A 10,768-nucleotide genomic window follows, 5' to 3' on the forward strand; every position below is an offset into this window, starting at 1 on the left:
TGGCCGGCCGGTCTACAGCTTCACACACAGTTGCTCAATCAGCCTTCTCCATATGATGTGTGCTGATCCCTGTCCTCCTATCATTGCAGTGAATGCTGTGAGTACCACCCTGTTGGCTGAATGCAAGGTTGTTGCACTGCACACACCCATTCAGGGCAGGAAAGTCACACCTGCATTGCTTCCTTTCCTTGAACTCATTAATTAGCTTGTGCTGAAAGAGAGAAAATGGAAGCAGCCTACACACTATATCTATGGCGTAGATGCTGCTGCAGCTGACTGAAATCATAGTACCTGTACCATCCACATTATGTCATTACACATGTAATGTCCCATCATCAGACCCTTTGAAACCATATAAAACACCTGAATAAATTCTAGATCACTTTTGGAAACCACTGTTTCATGATGTTTACCAGTAACACCAAGACATGCATATGCGCACAAACGAATAAGCATAAATACACCTGTTAACTGTCATATTGTAGAAATACTGTGAAGTTCTCCAGCTTCAAGGGTACTATACAGTATGTCAGTATCTGGTCTTGGTACTGGTCTCACCCTGTGTGCAGCTGGTGTGGCATCTCATTCGGTTTTGAGGTAGAAATGTAGAACACACACAATCTTCTTTTCCATGCACTGTACGTCGTCACTGCTGCTGCTGCTGCCGTCATGCCCATAGGAGAGAATTAATGCATGGCCGACGATCAGGGGATTCAGGAAGATCGAGCATTAGCTTCTAGTACTCGCCTGCAAAAATTTATGGCTTGGCAGCCTTAAACAGCAGGACGGCGGCCTCTGTGGACTGCGTCTGTTGTTTCTTTGGTAAGGAAATGTCCAATATGCTCTCTATGTAAGTAGTTGCATATATCATCCTATTCTTTTTTTTTCTTTTCAGAAGCTAGCTTTTATGCTATCTAGCAATACATATCTTAAATAGTAAAAAGCAATATCAAAGAGCCAATATTTCCATAACACTCATGATTTTGTCGAGAAGATTTTGCTGACAGTTTCACGTCAGTAATAATTCTCTAGATGTTTAGCCTATTAATTTCTGACGGATTTGTGAGAACATGTTCTTGTGAAATGACACGAGATTCTTGTTCCTGGATACATCCTTCATGAATTTGTGAACAGTCCCTTTGAAATGATACTCCAGTCTATAGACAAGATAGCTTTAAGTTGTACTACTACAGTTGGGGTACGTGTAGCACAAACGTTTCTTCGCGAAGTACCAAGGAGTTAAAGGTCATGACCAATAGCTTTCTTTCGAAAGAACAGAAATAGAATAACAATTCTCCCTCAAAATATAACAGAAGAACAATTGCCCCCAGCATGAACTTAGAAGCTAGAGGCCAAATGTCCTCATGATGACGAACAATTCCCCCTATAGCTCCAAAGGATTTGATGCATGTGACACATTGCAGATGTTGAAGCTAGCTGCATAGCTGATGAGCCATCTCAGTCTCGATCGTGCTATCTCTCTACCTACTCCATTCCATCTAGCTCAGCTATAGCCAGTAAGAAGAATGGCAATCATTTAGGAAGCTTACAAAGGTATATGTTGATAAAGATTCATTGGACGTTGACGAAGCCGATGTCCCATAACATCCATCCCTCGTCTCCTCTCAAAAAAAGTTCAGTTGAAGATTCCCCCACAAACCCACAAAATCCAGGCGGTAATCGAAGCCTACGCGTATGATCGACCGATCGAGTGACAATTCTATGAAGCTTTTCGCTATGCGACGACAGCCGCATTGCTTCAGATCATCCAGTAGTCCTTACATCTTTTTTGTTCTTCTTTGTTTGTTACTTCTTTTCAAGAAGGATAAGAACAGGCATGTTTTTTTTTTGTTACAGCCACTCCTTTTTACGGTCGATGTGATTTTACATAGGAGCTCGCATGGGCTATGTGTATAGTTCTGGTATCCGTATCCCATTGGATGTATATAGCTAAGGCTACTAGAAATAAGAGAGATGCCTTTCTGTCTCTCGAAATAAAAAAAAAGGTAGAATGAGATAGAGATATGAAGATACCGGTACCATGGACATGCAAAAACAAAAGCGAAATCAATAGAATATACTGTCCCTTGTCACTAGCAAAAAGATACGCGTAGACCTATAACTGCACAACATATATATGACTATGACCGGATATGAATATCTGCTGTAATTCTGAAATAATTTAAACCTTATAAAGTTCAAGATTTAAAAAAAAATATAGAATGGGTAGGCCAGAGGCTCCGAGAGTACAAACATGCATGCATCCCAAAACTCTGCATTATCTCTCTCTATTAATTAATTTTTGAGAAACATGCTGGGCCACTAAAAATACAGAAAGAAGGCATTTGAATATATATTGTTGTTGATTCTCATATTAGGCTTATGCACGCATGATATAAATTTTAAAGTGGAGGAGTGACAAAAATAATAATAATAATAATACAGTTTGAAGCTGTAGAAAGCAAGGAACACGATCTATATATTGAAAATATTTGGATATTTTCTATATGTTTTATTTCTTCCTACTTTCTACAATGAACCAGTGAAATGCTAATAATATGGCAAAAACAATGAGTTCAATGCTGCCAAAAAGTAGTGGTTACAATAATTTCGAAGTCAAAAGTGATTCTTGCAAACAATCAAATGTTATTCTCTTGTGAGAACCAACTAGATTTGCTTCTAAGATAGATAAGCTGAAAAGGATATGGTTGATACGTCTATCAGTCTGTGGTCTAAAAAGATATGATAATCCTCCGATCCGTTATCATTCTTGAAAGTCACACCACAAGAAAGAGAAATATCATAAATGGAATTATATTATTTTTCGGCGAACTTAATGTAAATTGATAAACTGGTCTGATGCTTTTGAAACTCTTGCAATATTCATTGTACTGTGGTTTCTTTTCACACATTGTTTTTATTACATTTTCTCTAATGCCTACATGCAAACAATTAACTATTGTGGGTATAAACTTTGAGGAGTGGTACCAATCTACATACTTATTATATGAACATGAGAGACAAGCATCCAAGGAATCAAATGCAAGTAGGGCATGCCATGGTTCTCTTTGAGGAACAAATATTAACAACGCATGCAACATCAAAGATCCCAAGGTAATGGAGAGAGAGGAGGAGGAGGAGAGCATGGGCCCTTCCAAAAGGGAATGATCTCTTCTTTTCTCCGAGTGAGAAGAGAGGGGGAGGGGGACATTGCCAGGAGAGGGAGAGTGAGAGACAGACTGAGAGGAGGAAGGAGAGAGAAAGAAAGATTAAGGCTGGGGAGCAAGCTGGCCACCAAAAGGGGTGGCTTGGTTTTGAGAAATCCCATGATTTTGTTTGAGGGGACAGGGGGCAGGGATTAGGGTTGGCATTGATGCATGGGATCATGCCACTGCCATGCCCTCCCAAAGACAGCTTGCCAGCATATCTGGGGCATGACACAGAAAACAAGAACCCAAAACCCCTTCTCCCCGGGCAGGAGAGGAGACACTCCAATTTTCTTTCTACTAAGAGCACATTAGAAAAACACTAGGTGTCTTAGCTCTATACATACATCTATACTGTGGCTTGTTGCAAGTTGCAACACCACGGGAGTGATGATTACTCCCACACAAACAGCCTCCCAAAATGGCCATTAGTTTATGGCTAGTGCTGGCAAAAGCACGCATGATTAGTTATAATACAAACAACGGCATCAAGCGACAACAGGCAAGTGAAGTGCAGGAATATAAATTAAAATGAGGCCATGCAAGTGAGCTATAGGAGCTAGAAGATCCTCCTCCATGCCTCAGATATATATAAAAAAAAAGATAATAAACATGAATAGAAAAAGGGAGTACGGTCAGAGGAGGACATTCTGCAAGATCACACGCCCAACTTAAACAAAACATCAAACATATGCATATATTATGCGTATTGATAAGACAGGCAATAGTAACAGATGATCCTCTCACATCAAAATTAACAAATACTCTCTTCATCCCATTCCAAAATATAGCTACGTTTAGCTTTTTCAAAAGTTTTAACTTTGACCAACAATATCTCTAAAAATAATTTATTTCAAATAGAAAAGGTTCCATATTATAATAGCTGGTTTCGTGATAAATCAACTAACATTATTTTTATATTATTAGTCTCTATGATTATTTCTCTATTCGCAATCAAAGTTGAGAAGATTTGACTTTGAAAAAGTCTAAACATAGCTATATTCTGGACGGAGGGGAGTAATACTAGTGCAATAGGTCTCCAACATATAACATATAGACAAAAATCTCCCTAAACAAAGAAAAAAAATGAGAGGGTAATTAAATTAGCAGAGCTGATTCTAGAACGTTTAAGTAGTTGCTAGCCTCACCAAGTTTAGAAGCCAAGCTCTTCATCACTAGCTCGTTCCAATGCCACCCCATGCATGCAAAGCTATGAACTCCTCAAATTAACCAACTGTGGTCAACCAACCATCCGTGATCCATCCAAGCAGCTAAAGATTAACAGCAAGCAATTAAACCATGCAGCAAGCTAGGGTTAGGGCTTCCTCCTTGCAATTAACCCAACAAACTGATGATCATCCTCCAAAACCACCATGAGATAATCTTACTAAGTAGTAGGGTAACAAGAAACCAATATTATTGCAACAAAATGCAATGCTCATATATATACGCTAGCCCTATATATGCCGTAGTGATGACTGATGACTATGAGCGAGCAAACCCTAGGCCGTCTTCGTCGTCGTCGCCGCCGCCGGCATGAGTACATGCACGCAGCAGGTGAAGAAGGAGAGCCGGTGCGGCGGCGGGCTACTGCCACGACGACACGGACAGCAGCGGCCGCGTCTGCCAGCCGAGGAAGCACGCGCCGCGCGCCTCCTGCACGAGGTAGCCCTCCGACGGGTAGTGCAGCCGCAGCAGCAGCCGCGCCTGCGACACGGCAAAGGCGCTGAGCGGCCGCGCCGCGAACCCGGCGGCGCGCGCCGCGGCTCCCCACCGCTCTAGCCCGCGCCACCACCTCCCTCCGGCGGGCCCCAGCGAGGCCTCGATCTCCCTGCCGAGCACCTCCTGCTCCACCGCCAGCCGCTCCCGGCTCCCCGGTGGCACGGTCGCCTCGAGCGCCTCGAACACCGCTGAGTAGTGGTCCATGGCGACGGCGGCCCGCTGGGGCAGGTCGTCGATGCGGTCGTAGCCCCCGCCGATCATCTCCCTCTCCGCGACGGTCACCACGGCGGGGGCCATGGCCTTCACCCACTTCAAGAAGGCGGCGACCTCGTCCTGCCCGCCCAGCTTGTGCAGGAACATGACGCAGTTCACGGCGAGCGTCTCGTCCGGGTGGAGCTCCAGGCTCGTGGCCGCGCTGGAAGCCGTCGTGGCGCTTCCGCCGGCGACCTCGTGGTGGTGGGTGGCGGCGCAGGAGAGCAGGAGCGGCGTGAAGTGGAAGGGGAGCTGGATGGAGCGGGCGAAGGCGCGGAGGCGGCTGCCGGTGCGGAGGAGGGTGTCGCGGTCGGCGCCGGCGCCGGTGATGCGGACCTCCGGCGGGCCCGCCGCCGGGTCGGCGCGCTCGGCGATCGCCTGGAGGAGGGGCGGCCACTGCACGCCGTGCGCGGCGTCGAGGTCGAGGATGTGGATGCGGCGCGCGCCCTCGACGGCGTCGAGGATCGCCTGGTTCGCCGTCAGGTGCGCGAAGCGCAGGAACGGCGCGATCTGGTTGAAGGCCAGGTAGGCGCCCGACGACGCCGGCCGCGCGGCGGCGGACACCAGGCCCGGGGCGACGCGGCCGGCGGCGGCAGCGGCCCTGGCGTCCGCCCGGAGCGCGAGCGCGCGGGCGAAGTGGTAGGCGAGCCGGTCGGCGGCGTCGGCGCGCGGGGACGCCGCGGACAGAAGGACCCCCGCGGCGCGGCGCGCGGCGGGGAGGTCCCCGCGCTGGAGCAGGTCGGCACAGGCCAGCACGAGGTCCCGCGCGGACGGCGCCGCCGCGGCGAGGACGCCGCCGCTGCTGTTGCTGCCGTTCTTGTTGTCATTGTTGTTGTCGGTATCGGAGGAGGAGGAGGAGTGATGGTGGTGGTGGTGGTGGTGGAGTGAGCCGAGCATAGCTCCGACGGTTCCTCCCCGCTGCAGCTTCTTCTTCACCGGCGCGAGCCCGCGGATGAGCGGCGGCGGCGGCGGCCGGAGTCGGCGGTGGTGGCAGGCGAGGAGCATGAGGGGGTGCAGGAGGAGGAGGAGGGCGTGCATCTCCTGGCGGGTTTAATAGGGGCGCACGACGTCCAGCAGCAGCGGCAGCGGCAGCATCTGGGCTCGCTGCTGCAGCTTCCGTGACAGGACATCCTCATCTGCCAAAAATACAGAGGTGTGCTTGCGAGTGAGAGAGAGACTGCAGCAGCTCAGCTAGACACAGTAGCTTGCCACTACCTACTCAGCCATAGCCTAGCAAGCTAGTAGTAGCTACTAGCTACTAGATGCACTGTGCAAACTCTTGGGAGGGAGGGGGAGAGAGAGAGAGCTGGTAGAGAGAGAAGGCCAGGAGGAGTGGGGGTGTGCTTTCTCTCTCTAGGAATGGAAGGGGGGAGGGGAAAGGTGGCAGCAAGGGCGAGTGAGTGTGCTGGGAGTTGTCTTTTATCCGGTGGACTGTGGCGTGTATCATTTGGGGAGGCTAAGTGGAATCAAAAACATTCCAAGGATTGGTGTTGGTGAGGTGGGCCTAAACAACCAAAGATTCATATATCAAGAGCTAATTAAGCCATTAATACTTCTAGTCTCTCTCTCTCTCTCTATAGAAAAATTCATATAAGCAAAGCAAAGCAAAGTCTCTCTCAAAAAAGAAAAAAAACTAGTTGCATGCTGTGCCAAGATTAGTACTAGCTAGCCAGATGGACGGGTGGATGGGTTGCTGAGCAGTGCACATCTGTGTGCGTGTACGTTGGATCCAATGCCATAGCCAGCTAGGAGAACCGAACGATGATGATTGGCATCCCTCTCGTGTGCTTGTGCGTGTACACAAATTAGTTCATGCGACGTTTCGTGTATATTGGTAGGCTACACAGGTGCGAAGTGCTATGAGGTGGTTATAATTTGTTTCCTGGGCGCCCAAGCACAATGGCCTCTAGTAAGGGTCAGCAGGGTACACGAAAAACGCATAAACTGTTATATTATGGCTATTAACGGGCCACGTGGGAAAAGTCATTCTACAAATTAACCTGAAATATCCACTCTGTATATATTACTCCCTCCGTTTCAAATTGTAAGTCGTTTTAACTTTTCGAGATACATAATCTTTGCTATGTATATAAACATAATATAAATTTAGATGCATATCGACTAATAGCTACGTATCTAGAAAACTCAAAACGGTGTACAATTTGGGACGGAGGAAGTAACTTTGTAGTGATTATACATTCTTATTCCTTTATTAAAAATGACTAAATGGAAACAAGCATGCTGAGGAAAATCAAATTATAAATATAAATCTAAAGAATATTACGATTTGATTTATGCATTCAACCTCGTCTTAGCCTTCATGGATTCTTAAGAATTGTGACATATACATTTTTTTCCCAACTATAGATATCAAGTAAATCTTAAAAAAGGAACCTTTATGCCCAACAGATGTTTAGAATACACAAGCTTATATTATTGCAAGTAGCCAAATCACTATGTTAAATTACAAACTATCTATTAGTGTGGATGGGGACATGGGTGAGAGAAAAAGGGTAGCTCCGGATGTTGAAGCTAGCTGATCTTTGTGTAACATGCTGACCAGTTGTAATTCATATAAACAAAAAGAACAAATTACATGGTCCTTAAAACTTGTGTTTTTTTTCCATCTAGGTCTAAACTCTTGAAATGCTTTCTAGTCACAAAACTTGTTAAGTGTGCCACTTTGAGATCCAAACCACCATAGCACAAACACGGCTCCTGATATGCACAGCCATGAGCAAATATGCAGTAGAGTATGTAACATCTCAGGCTTCATGCAAGAGTCCCGCATATCTAATAAGATAATTACTTGCTGATTAGGATAATTTGAACCTCAAGTGACCAATTAACAGGTCCTGTGATCTAGTATATGTGCATTTAAATTAAGATCAATGCATAATCATGTGAAACAATTCGAAGGACTGCCTGTGCAATTTATTCTAATCAAACTACTGTTTGCTACAATGCAAAAGAACCAATACTGTGACCACAAAGTAGCTTGTGTCAACCACTTTGTGTTGACCACCTTTGTTTGACCAATTAAATTTGACAGCTGACCATATTTTCTGAACAATATTATTTTTGCAAGCCTGTTGGTTCTGTACATATTTAAAAATATACTCCCTCCATTCCAAATTATAGGTCGTTTTGACTTTTCTAGGTATATAGTTTTTGCTATGCACCTAGATATACACTATGTCTAGATGCATAATAATATCTATGAACTAAAAAAATCAAAATGACTTACAATTTGGAACGGAGGGAGTACCTAGCTAAAATAATCCAGTTTGACATTCTAAAAAGAAAAGGCACATTTGCATATTTTGTTACTAGACAGTTAAGAAACTACTCCAAGCAGGCTTGCTTTATCGATCTATTTTCACCTAATTAATGATCACACTGATCTTCCACGCTTTTATTGTTCTCGACGCTATCATCTAAAGGTTTAGCTTTAAGTTGGCAGCAGTAGTATAAGCATGATGCATGGCTTTTGACACCAGCAATTCTGATTAGAGTTACCTTGCTTAGTGTGAGAACACTTGCTGATCTGGGTCGTAATAGCCAATTTGGAACTCTTTAATCATTACGGAGGCCTCAGGAGATTACACCCTTTGCAAAAAGATTTGCACACCAATATTATAGTTTCTGACGATTTGGACGGCTAGGCTACCATCTCTCTGTGTATGTGAGTGTGAGCACACACACGCAATGCTTTAAATGGGTGAATAGAGACTAGACAGAGCCGACTCTCCAACCATATCATGTTTTGTCCCATGGTAGGATCTCCATTGATGGCCCGGCCCTGAGGTAGGCAATCAAAACTTCCTTTGCGAGAAGAAGAGCACACCACACCGTCACCTGGCCCTCGCCGTGTCAGTGCTGCACATTGCACACACATGCTCTCGCATGCGTTGTAACCACAAGTGACCTGCAGCTATACACTCCTCCCCGATCGATTGGCTACACGTTGTTGCAGGATCACATGCAATCCTAGCCCAAGCAACAGTGCAGGGTGTATGCTGTGTATTTATGGTGATGCATGAGAGAGAAAGAGGGAGGGAGAGAGAAGAGAGAGAGGGCAGTGAGGACTCACATCCAAGGCATCTTGACACAAGACATTAGCAAACAAATGGAATATTGCAGCGCAGCCAGGGGGCGATAGCTGTGAATGTGAGGCAGCATGACACTGGGCGGTCTTGGATGGAATATCTCAGTCCCCAGATGAGGCAATCTATCATCACATCCACCTGCACACCATCATTACCCACCAAAAGGGACATGTGCCTCTGTGTCAAGCAGCAGATATGATCCCTTGCTTCCAGCTCTGTACAAAATTTTTGATATACGCCCTCATCAGCATGTATACATGCATATGCATATATGCATATATCTAGAGAGAGAAAGGGAGGGAGGGAGGGAGGGAGAGAGAGAGAGGATACAGAGGCCAAAAGAAACCAAAGGTGAGAGAGGAGAGATCTTATCCCTTGTGGCAAGAGGGAAGAGATCTTTGCATGTGTGTGTGCAAGGCCTAGACTACCACTGGAACTTGGGATTGTGTTGTGAGCTCCCTTGTGTAACTTGTGTGCAGCAAAGGAATCTACTCTCTCCTCCGTCCTCCCTGCCGCGGCATGCTCTCATCACATACCCCCTCTGCAAGGCATGCAGTAGCATCAAGAGAAGGGGAAACTTGGCATGAGGCCACTGTGGGCAGGAAAGTGAGTGAGAAATGCCCAAAGCGAGCAAGGCAACAAGCAGAAGCAGCTAGCTCACTTTCTCTCTCATGCGCCTCTCAACCAGTACCAGAAATAAAAAAAAAGTGAAAACAAACTTGTGACTTTACCTTCTGGTGCATCAAATGCTGTGATTTGACATGTTCCAAAATCTAACCCCCTCGAACAGCATCTCCCTCTCTGTCTCTTTGAGAACTCTCTATATGGAGTATGCCTTTGTGTGAGTGAGTGAGTGAGAAAGGGGAAGCTGATCGAGGTTTGGAGAGGTCTTGTTGCTTGGGATCAAGATTAAGTAGCTCTAGGAGCACACTTGAGTGGAGTTGAAGGAAGGGAAAGCCAGGCTACGAGGGGGAGCACACTCAAGAACAAATGGGGACCAAAGGTCCATGCATGCCAAAAGGAGAGGGTAAATTAACAAAGGATTATATTAGCCCAAAGAGGACATGGCAATAGTTAACGCAAAGAAATCTACAAAGGTATATCGCCCCCACTTATTGTTTTTTGGCTGTTACCTTTTTGCATAGCCTTTTCTATATTCTCTCTCTCTCTCTCCCTCTCCTAATCCTCAGTAGACAGCCAATGGTTGAACTTGCTATGAGGGCAAACTGTACCATGTGGTTCCTGTCAGAGACTTGACATCTGATGTAATGCAACAGACAGATGGATTGTTTCCCAAGTATATTGGGGTTCTTAACACCTGCAACACACTTGAAACCATTGGTAACTGCATAGCCTAGCCTTGCATCAATATATAAGTCTGGTTTATTGATATTCTGCGCAGAGAGAGAGAGAGAGAGAGAGAGAGAGAGAGAGAGAGGGGTATTCTAGCTTTCTGCTCTCTGCAAGATATAGATGCAG

The 10,768-nt window shown here is 45.8% G+C and overlaps 1 protein-coding gene across 3 annotated transcripts; it reads right to left on the minus strand.

The window, feature by feature from the left end:
• Positions 1–4,541: 4,541 nt before the first annotated feature.
• Positions 4,542–10,390, minus strand: LOC117851628 (protein MONOCULM 1). 3 transcript variants are annotated; one of them, XM_034733480.2, is made up of 3 exons: positions 10,021–10,380; positions 9,274–9,504; positions 4,542–6,316 (listed from the first exon to the last, which is right to left on the minus strand). In XM_034733480.2, exon 3 carries the CDS (start codon positions 6,216–6,218, stop codon positions 4,794–4,796), a length of 1,425 nt encoding a protein of 474 aa, XP_034589371.1. In that variant the 5' UTR covers positions 6,219–6,316; positions 9,274–9,504; positions 10,021–10,380; the 3' UTR covers positions 4,542–4,793. The 3 variants fall into 3 exon arrangements, with proteins under 3 accessions (XP_034589371.1, XP_034589373.1, XP_072149367.1); XM_034733482.2 differs by lacking the exon at positions 9,274–9,504 and having other exon boundaries at positions 10,021–10,390; XM_072293266.1 differs by having other exon boundaries at positions 4,542–9,504; positions 10,021–10,386.
• Between the last annotated feature and the right edge of the window lie 378 nt (positions 10,391–10,768).

The sequence above is a fragment of the Setaria viridis genome, chromosome 4 (assembly GCF_005286985.2).
Source record: "Setaria viridis chromosome 4, Setaria_viridis_v4.0, whole genome shotgun sequence".
Taxonomy (NCBI): domain Eukaryota; kingdom Viridiplantae; phylum Streptophyta; class Magnoliopsida; order Poales; family Poaceae; genus Setaria; species Setaria viridis.

What these genes read in the sequence shown, in the direction of transcription:
- LOC117851628 (XM_034733482.2), bottom strand. Translation starts at nt 6,218, where the DNA reads ATGCACGCCCTCCTCCTCCTCCTGCACCCCCTCATGCTCCTCGCCTGC.